The sequence below is a fragment of the Enhydra lutris genome, unplaced genomic scaffold, assembly GCF_002288905.1.
Source record: "Enhydra lutris kenyoni isolate GAN:26980312 unplaced genomic scaffold, ASM228890v2 scaffoldscaffold23, whole genome shotgun sequence".
NCBI lineage: Eukaryota > Metazoa > Chordata > Mammalia > Carnivora > Mustelidae > Enhydra > Enhydra lutris.
The window spans coordinates 1,436,929-1,463,497 of NW_019154107.1; the positions used below are offsets into that span (position 1 = coordinate 1,436,929).

The following is a 26,569-nucleotide window of genomic DNA, read 5'->3' on the forward strand; positions in this document are numbered from 1 at the left end:
GTTTTTTTTTTTTAAAGATTGATTGATTGATTGATTTGAGAGACACAGAGAGAGAACGTGAGCGTGAGTTGGGGGAGGAGCAGAGGTAGAGGTTGAAGCAGGCTCCCTGCTCAGCAGGGAGCTTGACAGGGGGACTCGATGCCCGGTCTCTAGGATTGTGACCTGAGCGGACACTTAGCGGACCGAGCCCCCCAGGCGCTGGTGGCCATTTGTTTTTTGTTTTTAAAGATTTTTATTTATTTATTTGACAGAGAGAGAGATCACAAGTAGGCAGAGAGGCAGGCAGAGAGAGGGGGAAGCAGGATCCCCGCTGAGCAGAGAGCCTGATGCAGGGCTCGATCCCAGGACCCTGAGATCATGACCAGAGCTGAAGGCAGTGGCTTAACCCACTGAGCCACCCAGGCGCCCCGTTGGTTTTTTCTCTCCTGTACTGCTTTCCCCATTTTTTGATTTTACAGATCGCATCCTGCCAGCTGGTAGGAAGTCTAGAGGCTTCCTGGAATTCTGGTTGGGTTTGGAGGCCAGAATATTCTGCAGGTGGGTGAGAAGCCTGGGCTGACCTCAGGCAGGAGGTATGGGGCTGCTGCTTGATCAGGGGCTCTCAATTTAGTCCTGCTTTCTGAAGTTCCCGGTGGCTAGATCCATTATTTAATGCCTCGGATATAAAAACTTGAGGATTCTTTCTGTATTTATTAGCAGAAACTGGCCCATAAAGAACTTTCCCTCACCAGCTATTGGTTTACAGTGAAATTCAGTCTGTACAGGAGAGTCCGGATAAATCCTTGATTCTTTTACTAGTTTTTTGGAATAATTACTACTGGGCAGCTCTTAGCTTCTAGGTCTTTCCAGGGGGGAGAGTAAGGATGTAAAGCTTTTTTTTTTTTTTTTAAAGATTTTATTTATTTGTATTTGAGACAGATAGTGAGAGATAGCGCATGAGCAGGGGGGAGAGGAAGAAGAGGTTCCCTACTGGACAGGGAGCCCGATGCGGGGGTCCATCCCAGGACAACTAGGGTCATGGTCTCAGCCATAGGCAGACGCTTAACGACTGAGCCACCCAGGTGCCCCAGGATGTATATCTTTTAAGGGGAAGATAGATGTGAGTTTGTACTGCTATTTCCAGTTCAAATTCAGGACCACCAGGCTTTGACCTCTTTGAGTTTATATTTGTGTCTCTTTTATGCAGAAACTCTTGGTTCCTAATGATATTAACATGTATTCACTTTGTGTGTGTGTGTGTGTAGTCTCAAAGAACAATAACATGGATAACTGGGAAAAATTTAAGATTCTTTTTTGGCAGATGTTCTGTTCAACAGCTCCAGACCATTCTCTGTGCGATTATGTCAGCAGCTAGGTATATGGTTAAATTCATTTGTTGCTCATTTCTGTTTTTATTCCACTTTGTTTTATGGTTATATAAAACATTTATATGGTTCCAAAGTCAAAATAGCCCCTTGCCATAATCCTTCCACCAGCATGGCGTCTAGCACATCAAACACACTCAAGCATTCACTGACTTTTTTCATCTGGCTATATGATCATTCTACTGTACGTCATTTGCGGGGGTGGGAGTGGAGTTTGGGGGGTTGGAAGCAGCTCCCATCATGAAAACCAAAGGCTCGTAAGGACCATGATTAAACCTCAAGTTCAGCTTGATTGAGTACTTTTGGGGAAACTTTGGAAAGGAAAAGCCAAAAACCGTATTTCACTCAATCCTCCAGCTTCACCCAGCGAGCGGAGAGCCCTGGCGGACAGGAGTGCTAGAGACAGAAGGAAGAGTATCTCATCTCCCATTCCAGCCAAGCTCTGAAGTCCCCCTCTTTTTTTTTTTTTAAACACAGCCTGTCAATGTTTATTTTCCTATAAGTTAGGAAATGATAGGATTCTTTTTCTTGTTTAAAATTGAGATTATTAACATATAACATATAACATATGTTAACATATAACATATATTAACATATAACATATATTAGTGTCAGGGATACAACGTAACGATTTGACATTTGTACATGTCTTGAAATGATCAGTGCAGTAAGTCTAGATTAACAGCCAACACTACACAGTACCTTTTTCCCTTGTGATAAAGCACATTATTTTTAATTTTTTAATTTTATATATTTTTAAAAAGATATAAAAAGATCTTTAAAGATCTTTAAAGATAAAATATTCTTAAAGATATAAAAAAATTTTAAAGATTTAAAAGATATATTTGTTATTTATTTGTCAGAGAGAGAGAGAGAGAACATAAGCCGGGGGAGCGGTAGGCTGAGGGAGAAGCAGGCTCCCTGCTGAGCAGAGAGCCCGACACGGGGCTCGATCCCAGAACCCCAGGATCATCACCCAAGCCAAGGCAGATGCTCAACTGACTGAGCCACCCAGGCATCCCGGTGTGATGAGCATTTTAAAGATGAGATCTACTCTGTTGGCAACTTTCAAATATACAATACAGCATCCTTAACTAGAGTCATAATGCCCCCCAGGTCCAGCCACATCGTGACAGACGCACCATCGCCTTCTTTGGATGGCGGCATGATCTTCCATGCCGCCCGTAGACCACATCTCCTGCCTGCACTTGTCCATTGTCGGACACTGGGGTCATTTCCATAAATGGCTATTGTGCACAATGCTGCAGAGAATGTAGAGGTTTTAGTGTTTTCATTTTCTTCACAGAGATGCCCAGAAGTGGCATTACTGTCTTCCATGGTAGCCACAACAATTTCTATCCCCACCCACAGTGCACGAGGGCCTCCTTTTCTCCACACTGTCCCTAACACGTGTTATTCTTTATTCTTCTCTTAAGATGGTCTCTTCCTCAGGTTCCTGCCTTTTATAATTATTTCTCCGTCTCCCTGCCCTCTCCTCCCCCAGAGGCAAGAGTCCTTTGTTAATGTTCTAGCACAGATGAGATTATTATGGTCCATAGCCAACGACCGTGAACTGCAACCTTAGCATGTCACCACTCATACAACACCTGAAGTGTCCCTCACCTTCAAGGTCACTTCCAATTCCAGCTTTGATATTTCTGGCAAAAAAAAAAAAAAAAAGAGTGCAAAGAAAATATCTTACTTATTAAAAATTGGATAACCTGGGGCACCTGGGTGGCTCAGCGTGTTAAAGCCTCTGCCTTCGGCTCAAGTCATGATCCCAGGGTGCTGGGATCGAGCCCCGCATCGGGCTCTCTGTTCAGCGGGGAGCCTGCTTCCTCCTCTCTCTCTGCCTGCCTCTCTGCCTACTTGTGATCTCTGTCTGTCAAATAAATAAAATCTTTATTAAAAAACAAATAAAAAATAAAAATTGGATAACCTGTTTCTCCATTGTGAATTTACTATTTTATCTGGTGTGTCTAGTATCCTGTAAGGAAAAGTTGCCTCTTCTCCCCTACTTATTTAGTCAAATGTGTATTTATGTCTGTATGGATTCATGGGTATTGATTTTCTTTAATGGGTTACAATCCACTACTGTCACTACTTATTTTATTGTTCGAATAATAGGGGGTTGGAGTAGGAGGGAGAAGACTTCAAGAGAAATATAAAGGATACAGGACTAGCAGATAGAAAAGCAGCCACTGCCCTTGGGGCTGAAATACAGCACCCAAGGAGGAGTCTCCTTGTTGGAGAGAGTGTTGCTTGCTGGATGGCAGAGGAGTTCATGGAGCCACCATCTCTAGAGGGATCGTACAGTAGGGACAGGGGATACTTAGCTCAAGTGTTTAAGAGCCATCATGAGACCCTTCCACGCTCTCTCCTTTCCTGCCACATTGACCATGATGGTTACATATTCAAATATGAGAGTGTCATCCTGGGTTTTTGAGTGACATCGTGGATAAAGTCCCTGAACGATCCATGCTAGACATAGACCATGAGTCCTTGTCTATGTCTAACCTCTGTTGTAGTCATCGAATGATACTTGAGACTCATGTGTTACTGCAACATTGCCTGGTCAGTCTGTCTGGCTTCGTACGGTGATCCAAACTTTGAGGAACAATGAGGTACACGTTTCCCTTCATTATTCTTTTATTCTTATAAAATCCTACATCTTAAATCTTTATAGTGTTTGCGTAGCAACGACACACAGAGGGTGTAGGACCTGCTTCTTCAAATAGGAAGCAAAGAACTTACATCCAGTCCGCTACCGTCTACAACTACAAGTTCCCCCAAAGGAAGCAGAAGCTACTCAGAACTCAAAGAACAGGCACTAAGGGAACTCTTCTTCCCACGTAATCAAATGCCCATTCAACAACCAGGATGTTTTTAAGCGTTCAGTGGAAATGGAAATTAAATGAAGGCCACTTCCCTGCTCCCATCCCTCCAATAGCTTCTCATCCCATTCAAAACAAAATTCCATTTCTTCCTAAGAAAACCAAAAAATTCCACTGGGGTCCTCCTTTTCTGATCTCTCTCTTTTCTATTTCATTTCTTCTCGCCCTCTGCCTGCTTTTTGCCACCAAGGCTCTTGGTCTTTTTGCTATTCTTCTGATGTACAAAATTTCTTTCCACCTCAGGGCATTTGTATTGGTCGTTCCCTTTGTGTGAAAAGCTCTCCTTGGGATTTTGGCAGTTTGCTTCCTGATTGCATTCAGGTCTCTGCTCACATGTCCCCTCCTCAGAGGAGCCTTTCTGACCCTCCTCTTTATTCTCTATCCCCTCACCCTGTTTAATTTTCCTTCACACCATGTATTGTTGGTATTATATGTTTGTATAATATTTATGTGCACTTGTTAATTACCCCCATTAGATTATTAGCTCTGTGAGACACAGCCTATATTCTACTTGTTCCTTGCTGTATCCCCAGTGCCTCCAACAGTACCTAACACACAATCAGTTCTCAACAAATGGGTTAAATGAATGAATGACTTTGTTTATGTCCCCATGTCCTGCATTGTTCTTGGACACACAAATCAGTATCACCCCTGTGCAAGTAACTCCCAGTTTCCTGTTTCTAGCCATATGTTCCAGATTTACAACTCCAACTTCCTGGGGTACATGTACGGATAAGGGTTCCACTGCCACCTCCAGGCCAACATGTCCCAAACCATCCAGGCCAGCTGCTACTTGTGACCCAGGCATCTGACCTCTGACCCTTTGCCTTCCTTTTCCTTCACCCTTCACATTCAATCTGCAGCAGCATCTCACTTCCATCCCTACCTTTTAATGGCCCTGGTCACTCCTTTGAAGAGTGCTCTTCTCACGGTCACCTAGTCATGGAGGTGGGAGGAATCAACAAGGTCTCTCAGTTGACGCTCCTGCCAGTGTCAGATTCCTTCTTCTAACCATTCTGACAACTGGTCATGCTTTGAACTTTGGATTTGAATACTTTTGGTGACACCAGTAGGGAATCATCTCATGGGACAATTGTTATTGTTAGGAAATTCATTGTTATACTGAACTGAAATCCTTTTATTCACACACACGCACACAATAGCTCTTTCTCATGGAACATGGCTGGCATGAAAATGTGCAAAGATGTATCCAGTTCTCTACAGTTTTACTGTTTCCTTTTTTCTGGGTTTCTTCCTGACCGAAGGATTATATATACCTCACTCTGTTGAATTCAGATATGGTTGGGTGACTAGCTCTGGTTTACGGAAATTGAGAAGACATGTATCACTTCTGGGTAGAAGCTTTGAGAGCCAGCTGAAATGATCTCCTTGCCCTACACCGTGCTAAGCTCCTGAGAGAGGCTGTTGCATCTCTCTGAGTGCCAGAGGGAAGATGACATGGGGCAGAGCCCCAACCAAGCTCCGAGGGACCTGTAGTGCAAACAAGGTGACTTGAGTCATTTCAAGTTCTTGGAGTGACTGAAATATGAAGGTCAATGTTCATTATGTTAACAAAACACAACCTAGCCCACTCCCAAGTTAATCTGGCTTTTCCCCTCTTTTAATCATTCTTCACAAATTATAATTTCAGCCTCTCACCCTTCTGACCAGTCCCCTGGATTCCACCCATTTTTGACACTGTACCCCTTAAATGGGGAGCTCAAATCTGAACACCGTACCCCAGGTGAAATCCCAGTAGCCCACAACCAGCCTTTTGACCTGGGAACTCACTGAATAGCACCTAGAGTTGTTTTTTGTGCTTGTTTCTTGGCGTATGCTTTTATTATCAGATGTGTTATGCTGTTAACTCACGTTGAGCTTGTGAACCAATAACTAGAGCTAAAGGCTTTTTCCAGTGATCTCTCAAAATTTACCTGGGGAACCGGTTGTTAGATCGTAGCTCAGGTAGACAGGACGGCATTTTACAACGGTTACATGATCTCTTTAAAACAAGTTAGCAGCAGAACCATTTACAGAAACCAGATGTTCTGTCTTTTGGCTCCGACCATGCCGTAAATCTTCACCATCCCGTGCCCTGAGCGAAAGCTGCAAAAGTGCAGCACCGGCAGGTCTGGGAGCACCGTAGGTCGCTAAACCCAAGGAAAAGGCCATTTTCCCGCGGGGCCCTGAAGGCGGGGCTTCACTTTCCCAGGCCGACGCGTTACGCATCCTCACCCTTCCGCGGCGTGGTGACGGAAGGAGCTCCCAGGCCCCTCCCTCTCTGGCGCCGACACCCACTGAGCTGCCGCGGGCCTTTTTGGTGGGCGGGGCACACCCTAGGAACCCTCCTGGTTGGCCTGCGGCCCGGCGCGGCGCATGACGTGTTTCCGTGCGTCTCGTCGTGCTCCGGTTTAGGCGTGGCGTCCGCTCAGGGCGCTTGAAGGAGACTTGGAGATTTGGGGGTCCCGCTGCTTGAGTCGCTGCCGCCGCCGCCACTGCCGCCGCCACTGCCGCCGCCACTGCCGGCCATCCATGAGGAAGATGCTCGCCGCTGTCTCTCGCGTGTTGGGCGTCGCCCAGAAGCCGGTGAGGCAGCGTGGGCGGCCCGGGGTAGGGCGCTGGCGGGGCCGAGGCGGGGCCGGATCCCGGAGGACGCAGGAGGACGGCCCGGGTCTGGGGGCGCGGGGTGTGGCGCCGCCGACGGCGCTGCGGAGCGGCCGGCGGGCCACGGGCCTTTTGTTTTGCCTTCGCGCCTGGCAGTCCGCTCCCGGCCCCGGGACGAGCGGCTGCCCGGCCCTTCGGCAGCGAAGTGGGGGAGGGGAGCTCTACGAGGTCCGCGGGGAGGTCAGCCGCGGCTTCCGGCACCGGCTAAAGTAGGTGTGCTCCAGAAGTATTTGTTCTTTTATTGCGGATAGAAAAGGGGGCCTTGGGCATCCCTGAGTATCCAGTTGATCCTTCCCACTCATTTTAAATCTTCCTAATTACATTCTTCTTGATTGAGAGGCCGTGTAGTATGTTAAGAGCGTGAAATCCCGAGACCAGTCGCGTTCAAACACCTGCCTCACCATTTACGAGCCCTGTAACCTTGGGCGGGTTTTTGTTTTTGTTTTAAATCTCCCGTGCTCGGTTTCCTTCTCTCTGAAGAGGAGATACTACGAGTATTCATCTCCTGGGGTTGTCGTGAAGCTGAAACGCGTGACGCGTACGTTAACCTTTCCAAATAGTGCCAGGTCCATCTGTGTTCAGTGGTATTTCGGTGCCCCGTTGGGTATACATTTGTGGAACACCTGCCCCCAGCTCTGGAGGGTTAAGTCCGGGTCATGCTCCCTAGAAACCACCTCCCCCTCGTTCCTCAACGTTGGGTTTTTCTTGGCAGTCACTTCAAGACCAGTCAGGCAGAACCTAGAGGAAACCGCCCTCCTCCTTAAACACAGACGCTTAGGGTAAAAGTAGCTAAAGAAAACAGCAGTGCTGCTTGGGAGGGTGGAAGGTTAGCACTATTTATGGCTCTAGCTTTTAGGTGCGCCTAATGCCTTCAAGCATTTTGATCTCTTGGTGTGGGGAGGTAGTATTACTGGGTACACCTAGCAGCCAAGCTTGACTTGCGCTTCAAGTTCTAGCGACTCGCAGGGTTTGGGGGCAGTTCTGCCTAGAATGCGCAGAGATCATTGAAAAGTAGGAAGTATACTCTTCTGGAAACCCCTTTGACTGAAATAACTACAAAACACAATTTGGTTCATCCCTTACTAGCATTTAATTGCAACTAGATCCATCTGAAAGATAAGCGCATTTCAGTTTTATTTCTGTATATCACAAGATACATCCAGCCTTTCTTGAGCTCTTAATGTGTGCCAGGCTCTAGGCTATTTAATCTTCACATCTTCACTTTTTAGTTGAATGTAAGTAATGGAAACACGTTTTCAACTTTATGTGAGCGTCTTAGTTCTGAATCAGGTTAATTTTAAAGGGCTGCAGTAGAAAAGAAAAACTTCGATAGAAGTGGTGGTGTTCTACAGGAAAAGAAAAACTGGTGTGTGCGTTTTCAAATTACTGTCACCTTGTGTCCCTGGGAACAGAGAGAAGTCATTAATACCAGAGGCTCATTTGCTCGGCTGCTCTACATACTCTTGCTTGTGTTTTCCATTCTTCCAGCAGTGCATTGGCGTGAAATGCAAATTGCACTTCATCGCAGTAAAACTTTGGCCTCTTCAAAAGTCATATAATACCACCCAAATCAAATAGAAATGAATTTTGAGTTACACTAATTTGTTAACTGGATAAAAGCAAGAGTGGACTACAACTTCAGTTGTACTTTTTGTGGGATGTGAAGAATGTGCTTCAGGTCTCCATGGAAAGAAGTCATGTCAATTTACATATCAGTGTTTGAAAATGTGGCAGAATGTGGCTAAAATAATACAGTAATAGTAATTGCTTAAATGTGTGTGGTCTAATCTGGACCTTAGCCATCACGTAGAGTACTTCTGTTGTGAGCAGATATATTCAGTTGAAAAAGTCGAAAGGAAACATTTCCCCCCTTTTTACCACCCAAGCACTAACAGCCACGCAAACGGCAAGAATGGAACGCTGATTGCAGAGAACATCTCTCCCTCCTGAGGCTTGTATCTCATACTTTGAATGGTTTAAAATATGTTTGTTGTGGAGCCAAATCATAGGATAGTGGTTTACCTGAAATGGGAATTGGGTCATAGTTTTATATGAAGAATCATTCTGAAAGTAAAGTTTTGGCTTGTTCATTGTCTGGTTATGCCTGCAAATAGCAGAAATAAACAAAGCCCACAGGTTATCTAGTCTCTTCAGTTTGGCCATTAACTTCATTCTGTTTTCACTGTAATTTCTTTAGAAACAAAATGGCCAAGTGGATGGGTTTGATTTTTGCCTCCTTTCTCTTTCTACTGTTAACTTCTGAAGTGGGTGTGATCATGTTTCATTGGCCAGAGCATGGATTCATTTTAAAGGCAAGATCCCAACAAAGTAAAGAGAGTGGAGGATACACTCGTGAATATGTTGGGGCTTATGAAAAATCCAGGACTGCATCCTGATAACTGATAAATAATAATAATGACTTTCAAAAATACCTGACAATAAAAAGTGCTGATATATTTGTATATTTTGGTCTTTCAAGGCAAGCAGAGTGCTCGTGGCCTCCCGTAATTTTGCAAATGATGCTACATTTGAAATTAAGGTAAGAGGTGTTTTGCTTTGCGTTAGTAATTTTTCCACAGGTCCACAAGGCCTGCGTCAGGCTTTCTGCTCAGTGGAGAGTCTGCTTTCTTCCTTTCCTGCTGCTGCTGCTCCTCTTTGTGCTCGCTTTCAAATAAATAAAATCTTAGAAAAAAAAAGTTTCTTTGGAAGTTTGTCTTTCAGCCTCTATAACTCATTTGACTCCCATGGATTGGGGCGGGGGGAGTCATCTTCGATTTCTTTCCTCTAAACTCGATCCTCTTGCAGAATGAGCTTTATGATTTAAGAAGTCAGAAGCAATGAGCGGCATTTCTTTTGTGCTCCTCTGCTGGTTTTTGAGTTAAATATTATCGCAGTGAGATAATAGATCTTACAGTGGGTTGTCCTTGTTTACATTGTAGTAACTGGAAGTTAACTGATTCCATTTCAGAAATGCGATCTTCACCGGCTGGAGGAGGGCCCTCCTGTCACCACAGTGCTCACCAGGGAGGACGGGCTCAAGTACTACAGGATGATGCAGACGGTCCGCCGGATGGAGTTAAAGGCAGATCAGCTGTACAAGCAGAAGATTATTCGTGGTTTCTGTCACTTGTGTGATGGTCAGGTGAGTGGTGGTTTTGTAGTAAAACCATGTTAGATGTAGGAGTTTTAAGTATGGTTTGTAGTTCTTCACCCCGCCTTACGCATCTGAAGGATTTGAGGCCAGCCTGTCAGAACACAGACGAGCTTGCGAGGCCGGCTCCGAAGCTCATGCTGAGGAAATCACACACACATCCCGCTGCTGGTGTCCAGCGCCTTGATGGCTTTATGATCACCTATAGGGCATATACTTGTGGGCGAGAGGGTTTTCCCTTTGTGTTTTGTTTTTCTGGTTTAGGCCAAGGGTTACAAATTCAAATGCCTGTGGGGACGAGCTGGGTGGAATAAATTAGTGAAGAAGGTGGGACTGCTGGTGGACTGGAGTGGGCAGGCCCCGCCCACCCGGAGACACCATCACTTACTTCTAGCCAGTTGGTGTCATATGGAAATCTGGGGTTAATGCTTCCTGGTTTTGGTTCTTCAAGAGATAACAGAAGTTTCAATTTTATTTATTTTTCTTTATTTTTAAAAGATTTTATTTATTTGACAGAGTGCTCACAGGTAGGCAGAGAGGCAGGCAGCAGGGGTGGGGTGGGAAGCAGCCTCCCTGCTGAGCAGAGAGCCCAATGCAGGGCTGGATCCCAGGACCCTGAGATCATGACCTGAGCAGAAGGCAGAGGCTTAACCCACTGAGCCACCCAGGCGCTCCAGTTTCAATTTTCATATGAAATTCTCCCAGTATTGTTGACATCTTATTCAGGAATTTTTTTCCAAATCACTGTACCGGCTTGAAACAGTAAATCTGTGGATTTCCAGATGGTAGCTTCTGGCTTAACTTTTCACTCTGTTCTGTTTCTGATGAAAAATGGAGCTCCTGGGGTGCCTGGATGGCTCAGTGGGTTAAGGCCTCTGCCTTCGGCTCGGGTTGTGGTCTCGGAGTCTTGGGATGGAGCCCCGTGTCTGGCTCTCTGCTCAGCGGGGAGCCTGCTCCCCGCCCTCCACCCCGCCCCGCCTGCTTCTCTGCCTACTTGTGATCTGTCAAATTTAAAAATCTTTAAAAAAAAAATGGAGCTCCTGTTTTGGTTATTAAGAGTTCTACTGGGCCAAATTTTCATAATAGGCTAGGGATTTTTATCTAGAAATGTGTATGTTACTGACTCATTAACTGCTTCTTCCTTTAACGCAGGAAGCTTGTTGTGTGGGCCTGGAGGCCGGCATAAATCCTACAGACCATCTCATCACAGCCTATCGGGCTCATGGCTTTACCTTCACTCGTGGGCTTTCTGTCCGAGAAATTCTCACAGAGCTTACAGGTTTGCTATTGATATTCAAAAAGGGGGAATTAGTGAAGTAAGTGCAGATTTCTCATATTAAGATGCTGTTACAGCTTAACGTTAAAACCTTTTTGAGTATGAAATAAAAGCCGCTCTCCCTTGTGGGGCTCTGATATATCTGTTGTGCTTTTTAGCAAACTATTTTTGAGGTCACCTGGCCCCTCAGGTGAACGTTTAGTAAGTCTAAAAACGTTAGCTTTATAAAATTAGAATACTGTTTGTCACTCAAGCACACCAGGAGAAATTAGCAGTCATAGAAAGAAAACTGAGAGTAGGAGCATTCCATTGTATGCAGTTTAAATTCTAGGAATCTTTTTACTATTCCCTTTGTTACCCCCCCTTGACTCTTGAACTGTTCAGTGTACCAGTGCGGGAGAACTCGGAAGATATAGCTGGCAAAAAAAAAAAAAGTCCAGGGTACCGCGATGCTACCATCTAAAGGAAACTCAGTGGTTAGCGAGCTGGAAAACTCAAGGACATGGGACTGGATCGACCTTCCTGAAAGGACCAGGACATAAGGGTGGAATCTGTGTTTGCATAGAGGGAAGGGTGCTTATAGAATTGAATTAGCCTGTGAGTTCCAGCGGTTGAGCCTCTTAAGTAAATACTTGGGGTGTGGTTTTCCCTTGTATATTTGCGTTGATGTGTATGTGCACGTGCTGCCATTTGTAGGACGAAGAGGAGGCTGTGCTAAAGGGAAAGGAGGATCGATGCACATGTACGCCAAGAACTTCTACGGAGGCAACGGCATCGTCGGAGCTCAGGTGATCCGCGCGGAGGACGAGGATTGCCCGCTTTCCTAGATTTGGCCCTGGACCATGTCTTAACATGTCCTACCTGGGAGAGCTTCCCTTTCACGTATTTTAGTACTTTGGGTGCTGGGTGTATTTTAAAGGACCTGTTGATTCAGAGCTTACCATTTGATGAGTTAATAATAGATTTGGACAGTGATTTAAAATTCTTCTTTTTAGGTAATTTTTAACGTTTTATACATAAGCAAGAACCCCTAGCAGCGGCCTATCCTGTCACCTTTTCGTTTATATTTAAGCACATTAATTGCTTTGTTACATCCACTTAGCCCTTCCTCCCCCTGCTATAGACTGTGGGTGCAGGTATCTGAGGAGGAAAGGCAGGCGATCAGGATCTTAGGGGCCATGGCAGTAATCAGTCCAGCTTTTGTGGCCACACAGTCCGTCCTCTTTGTTCTCCTCAGTTACTGAATAATGAAGTTACCGCCTGGATGTGATGTGTGAGTGACGAATCACTAAATTCTCCTGGAACCAGCAGTAACGCTATGTGTTAACTAGAATTAAAAAAAAATGCAAGGAAATGAAGAATGGCGTAAAATTATAAAATTGTTTGCCTTTGTAATGTGCTGCTGCTGTATGTTAAAAAAAAAAAGACCTAGGTTTCGTACTTTGGCTCTTCAGTAGTTGAATCTTTATAGAAGTGTTATTGTTTGATGGTTAAGGTAGAATTATTCATGTTGCTGTACCGTTCGATTGCAGCACCGGCGGCAGGGTAGTGGGGGGAGGGAGAGTGGGGGGGTTTGTGCCGACAGTGTCATCTCTTAAATTCCGGCCAGGGCTTAAAATTCGGAGCATTACTTTCTCCTCTCATGGATGTCTGTGGTTCTTTTCTTGGTTGTCCTCAATACTAGGTGCCCTTGGGAGCGGGGATTGCTCTGGCCTGTAAGTATAACGGAAAGGATGAGGTCTGTCTGACTTTATATGGTGACGGTGCTGCTAATCAGGTGAGTACGTGTCTCTTGACTTGGCAGTAGTAACCCTTGTAGTTTTGTTTCCAAACTGTTGCGTAGTTCTAGTTCCATGGGTGGACAAGGAGTCTGTTGCTTCGCAGTTGAAGTAGCCGTTCAGGGCAGGCCGGAAGTGGGGTTTATGGCCCCATTACAGGTTTTTATGGCTGCATTACAGGTTTCCTTTGTTGGCGTGTGGCACAAGCGCTTCGTGCCAGCACCCCACGGAGGCGCTCTCCTCTGCCTCCGCCTCAGGGCTTCACAAACACTCTGCGGGTGAAGGACCTTTTTACATCTTCATCCAGGGCAGACTAGCTGTTATGCCAGTCCTGTAACGTGCAGACCTCTCTTGGATGCCGTGGCATCGTCAGACTCCTCTCGTGGTTTCTGAGCCTTGGCTCGTACTTTTCCTGTGATGCTCTGAGTCCTCACCAGGCCATGGACAACACTGAGGCCCTGCTCCGAAGGCGGGTTCTCAGACAGCGGCTCGCTCTGTCACCCATTTATAGTAAAGCATAGCAGGAGGTAGCCACGAAGTTTTACATGTTGGTCTCTTCCTAACGTATTCTGTACCACTGCCTTGGCCCCACCAAAACAAGTGGTGGTGTTTGGTTTGCCACTTTGTTTGCAAAAAGAGATGATGCTTGTCGTGTCTTCCCCACCCCCCCATCACACACACACACTCCTTTGCCTTAAAAGCTCTGTTGTGGAAGGAGAAGCTCTCCATTTTTTGGGAAAGCTTTCATGCTAGGGAGAGCAGCGGCTGTTGGGGATGACGTAGTAGTCTAGAGAAAAATAGCCAGATAAAGCCACTTGAACTTCTTATCCACACTTCCAGGGTCAGATATTTGAAGCTTACAACATGGCAGCTTTGTGGAAACTACCATGTGTTTTCATCTGTGAGAATAACCGCTATGGAATGGGAACATCTGTTGAGAGAGCAGCGGCCAGCACAGACTACTACAAGAGAGGCGACTTCATCCCTGGGCTGAGGGTGAGCACACCTGGTGTGAGGCCGGGGCAACCCCTTTGTGGGTCCTTGACCGCCTCAGACAGATCGCAGAGTTCTCTGTTCTCAGCGCATGGATGGGTCCTGTAAAGTGAAAATGGTCTGATGCATTTGGTTTATGCTTTGCCCTTTCCTGTGTCTGAACAGGTAGATGGAATGGACATCTTGTGTGTCCGGGAGGCAACAAGGTTTGCAGCTGCCTACTGTAGATCTGGAAAGGTAAGACTTTCTCTTAGGCCTCCGGGTCAGAGATTTCTGTTGACATTTACCTTAAAATTAAAAGAATGCCTCCCGTGTGTCTCTTACAGCTCATCAGGGGTGGCTGGCAATTGAGGTGTGTATAAGGTAGAAGCAGAGGCCAGTGAATCGGGTCCCTTTGTAAACACCATGGTCTTGGTAGCTCACCTCTTGGGAAGCATCCCTCGATGCCCGCATTTGGCGTGGCTCTCTCCTTTGAGCGCTCCTTCAGCATCATGCCTTGTGGTTTAATTCTGTGCCTCCGCCCTCCACTCCTCCTCCCCATTAATCATAAGCCCCTTGACTGAGCAGATTGGCGACCCTCACAGCGCTTAGTAAGTACAGAACTTTGCTTGGATGAGAAGCGTTCAGTGTAAGCTTGTCTTCCTTAAGTTAAATATGAGGGTTAAAGTGTGTCATCTTAGTCTTGTTTTTTCGGTCCTGAGAATCTTGACCTTTCAGGTAAAGTAGTGGAGGGAGAGGACGCAGTGAAGTTGGCTCAGGTACCATCAGAGCTAGTGGGAGGGTGTTCAGTTGGCGTTCACAGCCTAGGAAGCACGTCCCTGGGGTTTACCTTTCCGAGACATGCCCCGTGTGGTAAGACTGGGCTAGCAGTGATGCATGTGGGGAGTGGGGGGTGGAGGAGGAAGGGAGATGGAGAGGGGCTGCGTGCAAGGAGAACGGAATGAAAGTGAGTATGTCGGAGTGGCACTGGGCTCAGGAATCTACACTGGGACTCCCCAGACTAGAGGGCTGGGGCTTGGGCAGTGAGTATCATTCCCGTCCTCCCCAGTTCCTGAAAGAACGTGCAGGGTACAGACGTACGTGGAAACACGATCACTGGTTTATTATTATAAATTTATTTCTGTGTTCATTCACAGCCTGATTTTGGAATTAGGGGAGCGTTTCAAAACCCCTTTAAGCCCAACCCTCTCTGTTTTCCAGTACCTCCTGGATGACAGAGAACAGAAAAAGAGGGAACAGTGAGGGATTGACAGGTGTCAGACGACGCAGTAAGCACTTCTGTGTCAGTCAGCACAGTCCTTGAGTTAGGTCCCCTTGCCTGTAAAAGAGTAACCTAAGGCACAGAGCAGTTAAGGGTACAAAGCTACTATATGTGACAGCCTGGTTTGGATCCCAGGCGCGTGGACTGAGAGCAGGGCCTCCCCGTCCCTCAACTACTACACCAGACTGCCCCAGGGATCCTAGATCTCCCTTCTCCCCTCAGTGTTCAAAGATGTCTTCTGGAAGACGGGGGTGGTATAACCAGAGGACGCGGTCTTGGTGGTCGGGCTGGCCGGCAGCATCACAGGGCTGCTACCCAGATGTTGTCAGTGAGAATCAACTTTGTCACACGCTAGCCAGACCTGTGCGGAGGTTGGGGTGTCGGCCTCTCCGAGGGAACATGAGGTGGAGATTGACATACCCAACCTAGCTTTAGTTCGCCTGTTCTGCACTTTCCAGCACGCTTAGAGGTTTGCTTTTAGGCGTATTCTGCGAGATTGTGTTAGTATTTTTCTCTAGCTTTTTAAAAAGGCTCCAAATGCTTGTAGATCATTTCCTCTGACTGAGGGGGAAAAAGTAGTTTTATTGATCCTGAAGATAAAAACTATGCCCTCCCTTGGTGACATACCTGCTTTCTAATAGGTTTTTCTGTATTAAATCTCAGCTGTTTTATAGGATTATTATTTATCAGAGGCAATGCTGAGGAAAATTTAATGTCAGTGAGCTCTGTAACATGCTGGATGCTTTTTTGATTTTTTTTTTAAAGATTTTGTTTATTTACTTGACAGAGATCACAAGTAGGCAGAGAGGCAGGCAGAGGGAGTGGGGAAGCAGGCTTCCCGCTGAGCAGAGAGCCCGATGCGGGGCTCGATCCCAGGACCCTGAGATCATGACCTGAGCCGAAGGCAGAGGCTTAACCCACTGAGCCACCCAGGCGCCCCACCCTTTTTGATTCTTAATGAGAAGGATGAAACATGGAATACATAGGTATTAGCTAAGAGGAAGTTCTTGGCAACTCAGCCAACTGATAGAGAATCTGATAAGAGAACATCTTTGACTCTGGAAGGATGTGCTGTGCCCATTGTCTCAGTCTCCACTGGGTTCTGTTTTAGGGGCCCATACTGATGGAGCTACAGACCTACCGTTACCACGGACACAGCATGAGCGACCCTGGCGTCAGGTATGGTCATGGGAAATCAGTGTGGGGTCCCGAGTGGGTGGGCCTCGCACGGTGCTACTCAGATGAAAAAGCAAAGCATTTCAACATTCGCTTTGGAAGCCAGATACCAGGGGGCTTCATGCAGTGAAGTAGTTGGTGTTGAGTAGTTGTTCGACTCTTTCCCTGGAAGCATTCTGAAAATCCCTAGAATATGTAATCTGCACATGTTGACATGAGCAGCAGTAAACTGCAGAGAGGGGCACCAGTCCAGCTCGGGGTAGAGCACGTGACTCTCGGATTTGTGAATTCAAGTCCCACGTTGGGGATAGACGTTGCTTTAAGAAATTGTAGAGAGAAATCGTTGCACAGAACAGGTTGATGGCGTCGAGTATATATGTTTCAGGGCATGTAGCTTTTGTAGGCGTTACCCCACCATAGAGCCAGAATTTGAAAACCTGGCTGGTATGGGGCGAGGCCACCTGGCAACAAGGGGCATTCAGTATGTTGAAATAGATCAGTCAAAACAGAGTAGGTTACATTAGGAAGATAGTTGAACTCGGCACTTAGTAACTCTGGAATGTAATGCTGCCGTCCCAGAGTGTGACAAATAGAAGAAGTGGATTTAGTCCGAGTGAGCCTGCCCGTCAAGCCTGGGAGTAGACCGGAGTTCAAAGGGAAAGTGTTACAAAGAGCAGCTTATGTGGAAAAATAACACTTGGTGTTTTCAGGAAAACAGAGTCCTCCCTTTTAGTGTTACTTGAAATAACAGGTTTCAGAGATGTAGGACGGGGATGTACAGTTGAGCCTTGAACAACACAGGTTTGAACCACGCGGGTCCATCTTACGGATTTTCAATAAAAACATTACTATTCGGTATTTTCTCTCACACTTCGGGCTTAAGAATACAGCGTATAATACATGTAACATACACGATGTCTATTAATTGTTATTAGTAAGTTGTTTTTCGGGACTCAAAGTGGTAGATTTTCAACTGTGTCCATGGCAGGGGTTGGCGCTCTGTTCAAGGGTCAGTTGTATTCTAGAATCAGGAATTAGAAAACCTACTGTCCAAGTTTTTGCTGGCCCCACTTCTCTGGGCTCCTGTGTCTCCTACTTGGCATTCTGTCACCTTCCAGTCTGCAGTTCTTGCCACCCACCTAAATGGCACATAATGCAGCTCTACCACTTTCTTCATATCCTACAGCTCGATGAGAGCAGCAGATACAGGCTTGAGCTCTGTTGTCAGAATGCCTGAGAAGCCCGAGGAATTGCCAGGGCAGAGTTTTCTATGAAAGATACTAGAATGTTAGAGGCAGCGTTCTTGTATTTTGAGAACATAATGGCATCATGTCCCCGGGGAGAGCTCTGTGGCAGAGACAACTGTTCTGACCTACTTGTTTGCCTTCTTGTAGTTACCGTACCCGAGAAGAGATTCAGGAAGTAAGAAGTAAGAGTGACCCTATCATGCTGCTCAAGGATAGAATGGTGAACAGCAATCTGGCCAGCGTTGAAGAATTAAAGGTAGGCTCAACCAGTGTTTCTGCACCCAGAAAGCTGCCGTTCCTGGGGGAGCTGCCTCGGTCAGTGGGAAAGGATGGATTGTGGTGTCAGCAGGATATGAAGCAGTCCTATTTGCTTAACCTTGAGACCCAGCAGCACAGTTCTGTGTTCCTAAAAATAGACTCCAGGTATCCATCAGTGTTCCCAGTGGGGCTCCAAAATATTCCTGTGATCATTGCCATTATAAACACGTCTTCAAAAATAGCAACTGTTAGTACTTCCAGGCCTAGAAGGGTTCTGGTTCCCTACTAGCAACAGGTTCCGAGTAGAACTAGTTGGTGTCCTAAGCGGCTGGTTATTTAAAAGCCTCTTGAACCATAATCTGATTTTTAGGAAATTGATGTTGAAGTGAGGAAGGAAATTGAGGATGCTGCCCAGTTTGCCACTGCTGATCCTGAACCGCCTTTGGAAGAGCTAGGCTATCACATTTACAGCAGCGATCCGCCTTTTGAAGTTCGGGGTGCCAATCAGTGGATCAAGTTTAAGTCCGTCAGTTAAGGGGCGAGCGCACGTGACGGATGGCTACACCTTCAGGGGGCTCTTGGGCTCCATCTGTAAGGGACTCTGTTCTCAACTTCGTTAAGGAAGAAAACCCCGTAAGAAGAATGTAGGTTAAGGTAGTAAGTGCATGTGTTCTGTACAGTGTTGCATTAAAAGCTGCTACTGCACACTTAAGTACTTAGTGTGAATGTTATATAAGGTTATTTTAGATTTCAGATTATTTCCTTGCAATGGTCCTATTTCTTTTAATAACTGAAAAGCATCTGCTAAATAATATACAACTAAATCTAAAGCCATTCCTACCCTCGGGGGGCGTGGGAGCATGCCGTGGACCTTGCAGCGGCGCCCGTCTGCTCTCAAACACGTTATTTATTACCTCCAGGCAGGGGGCAGAAGGACAACTCCATTTTTACTTTTTCAAAGATTTTATTTTTAAGTTATCTCTACACCCAGCTTGGGACTCGAACTCATGACCCAGAGACCAAGAGTCCCACTGACCGAGCCAGCTGGGTGCCCCAACGACACCATTTTTAAATAAGACCACTTCCTGATCATTTCAAAGGCCAAATAATTTACTTTTCTTCATTTATACATTAAATACAAACCTATTTTCTTAATGGTTTTCTATTTACATTCATATCAAACATTAAATACAAGGCATATTCTTATCAATTTTATCTTAGGTACAATGCCCGTTTACAGTAAACTGTGGTCTAAAACAGTGAAGCCCATCCCACCCTGTTACTTTAAACACCTGCTTCACCTTTCCAGTCAGTGCTATAGGGTGTATGGAGTTTTCCAGCACAGCTACATGGAAATTTTACAGAATTCTGTAATATTCTGGGATGTCAAAATTAGAGTTCACTCACTGTTCTCCCAATACATAAAGTTCTACTCACCTTTAAAACATGTTGATAAGAGGTTTAAAAAAACAATCCAAAATCAGTAATTCTCTAAAACTTCAAGTTCTTAAATAATGAGGTTTTCCTTGTGTAAACTCCATGGAATTCATGTGTATGTTACCAACTTTTTAACAACAAAGATGTCCGCTCAGCGCCCTCTGTCCCCTGGCCTAGCCAACTGGTTCAGCCTCATCTTGGGAGGCCGGGGACCGCTGAGCCCTTCTTCGGTACTGGGAGACTGCTGTCCAGAGCCTGCAGAGGAGACCACCACTGGGAAAGAACCGAGAGTCTGCTTTAGAGTCTCAAGAAAAGAGAAGTTCAGAGCCACACCACCCAGTAGGAGCCCTTAGTGTCAAAAGCTACAGTGTACAATCCGAGACTTGTCTAGATAGCCAAAATGTGTTCCTGACTTAAATAGAGCTCTGTCCCCTTGTCTTTGGGCTCCAGTAGGAGTGGCACGTGGCCTCAGAGGCATGTACGGGGGAGGGGGGGCCGGGTACAGGGCGGGCTGAGGAAAGAAGGGCTGGGGAGAGCTCGGAGGGCAGAGGACTGCTGCGAGGCGGGAGTTCTGGGGTTTCACGTTCCTCTGACTGGTACCCAGCTTTACCTGAACAAAACTCCAGAGCTAGAGGGGAAGTTGGGTAGCTGGTTTTCTGACTAAGCCCCAGATAAGAAAGGAAATTAATTTCATTGAGTGGGGAAAGTGAGCGCCACTTTGCTTTCTATTGATTTAAAAGCACAATCACAGGAAAAAAGTCATTTTCTATTACAGTGTTTTGAAGCCATTCTTACCGTAGCCGAAGGTGTCTTAGATCTTCCTTAGTGATGTCGTTAAGAATATCAGACAGGGTATAGCCCTCTTCAACAATCTGTAACGTACACCAGATACAGAAGAGCTAAGCTGCTTTGCAATAACGGCACAGGAATGTTTTCTTTGTCGTACATTTACCTTCTCTATTGTACTCTCATCTGCTCCTTGCAGTTGTAACCAGTCTACGAGCTCTGGATCAGTTCTTTGCCCCTGAGACCCAGGAGGGGATGCTGGGTTCTCCGTAGTATCTGCGATGATGAGAAATTTGTTTTGTTGTATATTAATGTTTAACAGTAAAACTCTTCCAAAGTAACAAGTTGAATGGAATAAACTATTACACACAGCGGAAGCGTGATTTGAAAGGTTATGAATTAAACCTGTCTGAGCTGCTCTAATCCACGGCATGCAGTTCCTGGATTCACTGTTCAGAGATTAAAGGGACCACAGGTAAGGGTAATGTTACTTACTTGGGAACTGGACAGGCTCTATGTCTACCGCTTTTTTTTTTTTTTAAGATTTTATTTATTTGACATAGACAGTGAGAGCGGGAACACACAAGGAGAGTGGGGGAGGGAGAAGCAGGCTTTCCACCGAGAGGGAGCCCGAAGTGGGGCTCGATCCCAGGACCCGGGGATCATGACCTGAGCCAAAGGCAGACACTTCACCACTGAGCCACCCAGGCTCTCCTATGTGTGCTACTTTAAATGCTTATTCCAGTTTTTAAAATGCCTTTTATAAGAAGTCCCATCCTTAGCTACGCTGGAAATCAAATGAGGGCGTGGAATTCAGTACGGAGATGTGGTGTCCGTGCTCGCCCTCCCACATCCCAAGAGGTGGCTGGCTGCGGCTCTTTCGTAAGTGGCATGAAATGAATTAGGTTTACTGAGGTTTCATTTCTGCAGTCAGTCACCCTTTTTAGGTATGCAGTGCTGTGAACTTCGACGAGGAGTCCTATAACCATCCGGGTGACACATTTCCATCGCCCCCAGAAGTTCTTGCAGCCTTTTACCGTCGCGCCTCCCCACCCCTGCCATTGTGGTGCTTTCTGTCCCTCGAATTTTGCCTTGAACGGAGAATTGCGTCCATATTCTGTATCGAGGGACTCGGTGTGTAGCCCTTTCAGTCGGCGTTCACGGAGCATAATGCATGTGTGATTCACGCACGTTTCTGAATGTGCCAGTTTTTCTATTACTGAGGAGTATTCCAGAGCATACAGTTACTCTCTAGTAAAGCAGTAACTGTGGCAAGGTTGACTAGAACATTAGCCACACTTCAGGTGGTCTCACACACGAGTCCAAGCAAGTGAAAACTTACCAGTAGGTCTGAACTGTAACTGAAGATGATACAGTTCTCGAGTTTTCTGCTCTAGGGTTTGCCGGAGAAGATTCTGGTACTCTCTTTCTTTCTGAACTAGGTGTTCTAAAAGTCTGGTTGAGAAAAAAAGAAAGCCATTACTCAGAGCCTAGTGCCATTCAGTTCAGCTCAAACAATGGATGAACCTTAAGAGATTGGGGCAAAGAAAACCAAATCACACAATCCCAACAGTCTGGTTTCAGCCTATACCTGGGCCCCTCCCTTACGTTTCCTCCCCTTGAAAACAAAGACCAGCACTCAGGGCTCGGGCATATTTTGTCTCAAAATGTATCATGAACCAGATGACCTGAGGGTGATCAGTAAACTCTGCCAGGAGGAGCTGGTGCTGACAGCTTGGCTCCCTGAGTCTCATCAAGTCGCTGGAAGGCGCGCTCGGGCTCCTTCCCCCTCGGTGGGGGAAGCCAAGGAGCTGGCAGCCCGGCAGAAAGATGACGCCAGCAGCGGGACTACACCTGCGGACACTGACGGAACCCGGGACTGTGCTACGTGCTTCGCAGGCGCTGGTCTCCCACACTCAGGACCGAGCTAGGGCCCGGCGGCCGTGGAGGAAGGACGCGTGTGGCGGCCACCTGCGGCCGCTGCCGCCTGTTAGTCCTACTGAGAGCGGAAGGTGGTAGAGGGACCGTCAGCTGTGCCGGGGAAGAACCACTGAGCCTGCAGGTGACCGTTCATACACGTGCGGATTCCGAACCCTGCCGGGCAAAGTCTATCAACTTCTGCATTTGTCATACCTTAAAAGCTTTCAAAATTTTGCCCCCCTCTACCTTTTAAACTCCAGGTCTCTCAAAAATTAAAACAAACACTCTAGGTCTCTCTCAAAAGAAAGGATTAGATCTGCCTAAGGTCCTCCTTCAGAGCTCGCCAGCGCGTACACAACGTTCCTTCCACGACACGCACACCCGGCGCCGCGTCTCCCTGTTCCGCGGCACGAGCCGTGAGCGGGCCACAAGGCAGCCTCCGGAACCAGCACTGTCTAGTCTGCTCTGCCTGTGGGTTGGGTTTTCATAAGTCCACCCAGGATGTGATTGCCCAGAGCAAATGACAATCCTTTCATTCATTTAACATTTTAACAACACCTACTATGTGCCAGGAAGTGAATTAAAGAGACCAGCTCTCTTGGGGGGAGGGGGGACCCTCAGCAAGGCCACAGATTCCCTTACTGGCCCCGGTGATCTTCCCACCCCTGCCCACCTGTTGGTCTCCTGTCTGAGCTCGCCCAGCTGGAGGCTCAGGTGCTGGTGTTGGAGCTGCTGGGGCTGGGGGGCACCCGCCGAAGGGGGGCTGCTCCCTCTGAATGCTACAGGTGCCTGCCGGCCAGGCGGGTCTGCCTGGGGATAGTCCTCTTCTGCCTCGTCCGTGTCCTTATCCACCCCTTCGGTCTCCGACGCAGGCTCAAAGTGGGCCCGGAGCTCTGCCAGAGGATGGGAGAGAGAGGAGCACGGTTAGGCAAGGCCAGCGCACAGTGTCGCTTATGTCCGGCGCCAGCACACGAGACCACTCGGAGGCTGGCCCGGCTGGTGTGACACTCCATCAGGGGACAGCTGGCGTTACCAATGGGGAGGACATGACTTTGCTCCGTTCTCTGCAGTGAAAAGATGATCACCCCCAGCTTATAGAGGACCAAACGGAGGCTGATGTTAAATCATGCAAGGACAGTCTTTAAAATGTACAACCGGGCTTCCTACCGGGCCTGGATTCTTCCTACTAAAGAAAGGCGCCTGCTTGGAGTGGGGCGTAATGAAGTCAAAGGGCCTAACAAGCTCCTCGGGGAAGCAGCGGGGACAGGGAGGGAGCCGAGTCGAGTCCAGAGAGCAAGCGGCAGCGTCCCTCCCCGGGATGAAGTCAGCACAGGAGAGCGGACCTGGGCCTTCAGCTGCTCTGACATTTCGCAAGTGAGAGTACAACCGCCCGAGCCACCACAGGAGGAGTCTGCCAGGAGATGGAGCCACTAACTCAAGCCTCCGGTCGGCGTTCTGAGCATGTGAGAGGGCGGCCTGCCGGACCCTGGCCCTCAGGCCCGGGCTCCCTCTCTCAGATCACAAGCTCCGTCTCCACGCGGGCTCCTTGGCAATGCCGGGAGGGCACCTAAGTAGGGCTCCGGAAGTTCTTAGCATTTACTGAATTGCAGGGAAGTATACAGCCCAGGTGGGACGGAGAAAACAACTGCTGACCGCAGAGGATACTGGTGGTCTCTTCCATAGCCTGGGCCCGACCTTGACCCAACAGGCAGCACTTACCTGGGATGAGGATGGTGACCGCGGCCTGCACCGCTCGCCGGATGATATTGTCCATCGCAAACATCCAGTGGGGCCTAATTAGGTGGTTCCTCAAAATCTTATTTATCTGCAAATCACAAAAATCCAGATTTCTGGTCTGTGGTCCTTGTAAGAAAGAGGAGTTCTTACTCATTCTAACTACCTTCTACTCTGAAATAAAATGTCAACCACACTGCTCTGTGTTTCTGCCTGACTTCCTGTCTCTTCCACAGAGCCTTCCTGCAAGCTGCCCCTGAGTCATGCTGGGTCCGGGGGCCGGGCGGGGATGGCATCTCCCACCCCGGGCCTCTTCACTGTTTATTCCAGGAGCGTTTCCTGAGCACCTCTGAAAGGTCGGGCTCTTCGCTGGGGCGTGGGACACAGAGCTGGACCAGACACGGGGGCAGGCCAGCCACAACTCACATCTGTTTGAACAGACACGTAAGCTTAAACCCCGCAGCACCTCAGCTGGCAGATGCCAGCTGCCCCCGAGTCCTCGAAGTCCTGCGCTTCTGCTCTCGTTCACCTGTACGTGCCTACTCTATGTTCAGAAGGAACTCCTGAAACTAAGGGTTTAGGCGTAAGCAGGTTAGATGAAACAGGGACTATGGCAGAAAATGGTAACTGAACTCAGTGGTCCTCGCTTTGAGCCACTTCAGTGGGCTTCCTGACTTCTAGCACGTTCTCTAGGGCCAGACAGAACACTTACAGCATCCTGAAATCCAAACAGTACCAGATGAATCTGACTGATGGACGAGCTGTCAAAGTCCAGGTCCGCCTTCAGCTTTGATATCGTGGAGGCCATCACTCTGTGCTCCGGGGAGCGGATGAAGTCCCTCAGGATCCCAATTATTTGCTTGATGTGGCCAACCGAGAGATGCAAGTCTTCCGAACTCTGCTCGCCGCCCCGCCCCACCAAAGTCACTTTCATTAAGTTAGAGAGGGAGGGGAATTCCAACAAGTATTATGTGGGCACCCCGGTGAGAAGGGGTCTGTTTCTGGAATTCCCTCTTGTTTTTCAGGTGGCTCCTCTCCTCCCTGGGAGACACACACACACACTAAACCCCTCTGGGAATGGGTCCGTCCTCCTGTCGAACCCTGTGCAACTGCCCCGCCCCTCCTTGTTAGAAGGCCTAGTTCGTAGAAGGGCAAATGGCCTCTTCCTAAAAAAGAACTTCCTGCTTCCAAAGTTAGTTAAAATGCAGATATTCTGATCCATAACCTTTCTGCACAAAGCAACCGCTCTCCCAGCTTCTGAGGACAACTCTGTCCCGCAGCTGGGATTTCAAAACGGGGGATTCACATGAGTGAAGGGCAAAAGCAAGGAACCCCTGAGCTTCGTGCTGCATTTGGCTTGTTTTCCACCAGGGGGCAGCAGCGCTCCATCCGTGCCTGGGTTCACTGCAGTGTTCTGCAAATTCAGGCTTCAGGGGAGTCTTTTTTTTTTTTTTTTTCCTTCCTATTTTCTTTTGTCTTGTTGGAAGAGGGAAGGTCATTGGGAAATACTTATGGTCATTACTGGGACTGCGCAAATGTTCCAGGGTAGCAGGAGCCTCGGTCCCATGGGGACCTGTTCCAGGCCTGGCCCCGGGCAGAGGGGGCGGGATTAGCTTCTCCCCTGACCTGGCCCTACCTGTGCCACACACTCCTGCAGGTTGGAAGCCACTTGGTTCTGCTCCTCCCAGAGGATTTTGTACAGGATGGCACGGCGCTCGCTGTCCTTTCGCAGCAGGAAGAGGCCCGGGTCCCTGTCCTCTGGGGACGAGGCTGAGCTCTCATCAGGAACACTGCGGACAAACACAGGCGACAATTGTGTGCGTCCCAGGACAAAGTCTCGAGGGTTGGATGCCACGGGGGAAGGGCCAAGGGGGGTTCCCCCCGCTGTCCCTACCAAGGTGAAACTGTAGTCTGATGGAAGAGAGATGCGGTGTTTTTTTTTCTAACCCGAGGAGCACCAGTTTTGGGAAAGGGAGGAAAAAGGCGGGGTGGGGAGGAGGGGGGAGAAGGGGGAGAGAATAAGGGGACAATTAAGGGGATGATGGGAGGAGAGGCAAAGGGGATAGGAGATAAGAAGAAGTGCGGAGGAAGGTAGCAGGGGGAGGGAGGGGGAGGGAGGGAGAGTTATGTAAGTGGCCGACGTGAGTGTTCAGCCCACTGCCTTTCTTGCCTGCACCTTTGGCCTATTGATGGCGCAGAAAGCAAGCCAAAGCCCTCGGTGGCTGTCTGGTTCTGACCTGGGAGGTATTTGGCCTCTGGTGAATGCAAGCACACCCCTCCCCCCAGAGGCCCAGAGCGGAGAGAAGGGGTGGGCCGTACCTGAGCAGGTGGCTGAGCCGGTGCTTAGGTGCCCGGACCTTCTCGAAGAAGATATCCAGCTGGGCATCAGAGTCCGGGGAGACAGAGCCATGCTCGCTGCTGCTGCTGCCCACGGGCTCCCCGGGCATGGGCAGGGCTAGGGCGGTGCCCCGGGGACTCTCTGTTTGGGGAGAGAGACAGGGAGGCGGGGGTGGGGGGTCTCAGACAGCCCCTCAGGCCAGGTGACCCATGCAGGGGCCGGCTAAGTCTGTGCTGCTCTAATGTGCCAGTCCAGTCCATCACCCAGGGGTCCCTGAAATGGAGGCTCCACT

The 26,569-nt window shown here is 48.0% G+C and overlaps 2 protein-coding genes across 5 annotated transcripts in view; one reads left to right on the forward strand and one right to left on the reverse strand.

Annotated features, from left to right (window-relative positions):
• The first annotated feature begins 6,656 nt into the window (after positions 1-6,656).
• LOC111150409 (pyruvate dehydrogenase E1 alpha 1 subunit) lies at positions 6,657-18,769 on the forward strand. 4 transcript variants are annotated; one of them, XM_022507828.1, is made up of 11 exons: positions 6,657-6,844; positions 9,402-9,461; positions 9,891-10,064; positions 11,226-11,352; positions 12,046-12,137; positions 13,034-13,126; positions 13,968-14,123; positions 14,286-14,357; positions 16,493-16,560; positions 17,952-18,060; positions 18,433-18,769. In XM_022507828.1, exons 1-11 carry the CDS (start codon positions 6,791-6,793, stop codon positions 18,595-18,597), a joined length of 1,170 nt encoding a protein of 389 aa, XP_022363536.1. In that variant the 5' UTR covers positions 6,657-6,790; the 3' UTR covers positions 18,598-18,769. The 4 variants fall into 4 exon arrangements, with proteins under 4 accessions (XP_022363536.1, XP_022363534.1, XP_022363535.1 ...); XM_022507827.1 differs by having other exon boundaries at positions 6,666-6,844; positions 9,891-10,062; positions 11,203-11,352; XM_022507826.1 differs by lacking the exon at positions 18,433-18,769 and having other exon boundaries at positions 17,952-18,411.
• Positions 18,770-19,068: 299 nt separating this feature from the next.
• Positions 19,069-26,569, reverse strand: part of LOC111150410 (mitogen-activated protein kinase kinase kinase 15) — a 118,079-nt gene continuing 110,578 nt past the window's right edge. The window contains exons 21-30 of the mRNA XM_022507830.1: positions 26,259-26,418; positions 25,576-25,729; positions 24,652-24,837; positions 23,925-24,030; positions 22,989-23,098; positions 22,879-22,943; positions 21,628-21,740; positions 20,452-20,561; positions 20,295-20,371; positions 19,069-19,772 (exon numbers count right to left, since the gene is read on the reverse strand). Coding sequence (XP_022363538.1) covers positions 19,673-19,772; positions 20,295-20,371; positions 20,452-20,561; positions 21,628-21,740; positions 22,879-22,943; positions 22,989-23,098; positions 23,925-24,030; positions 24,652-24,837; positions 25,576-25,729; positions 26,259-26,418 — 1,181 coding nt within the window. The 3' untranslated portion in view covers positions 19,069-19,672. The remainder of the gene's footprint in view (positions 19,773-20,294; positions 20,372-20,451; positions 20,562-21,627; positions 21,741-22,878; positions 22,944-22,988; positions 23,099-23,924; positions 24,031-24,651; positions 24,838-25,575; positions 25,730-26,258; positions 26,419-26,569) is intronic.

Coding starts and splice junctions, on each gene's coding strand:
- LOC111150409 (XM_022507826.1), top strand. CDS start 6,791: ATGAGGAAGATGCTCGCCGCTGTCTCTCGCGTGTTGGGCGTCGCCCAG. Junction 11,353..12,045: donor AATTCTCACAGAGCTTACAG/GTTTGCTATTGA, acceptor TGCCATTTGTAG/GACGAAGAGGAGGCTGTGCT. Junction 14,358..16,492: donor CCTACTGTAGATCTGGAAAG/GTAAGACTTTCT, acceptor GTTCTGTTTTAG/GGGCCCATACTGATGGAGCT.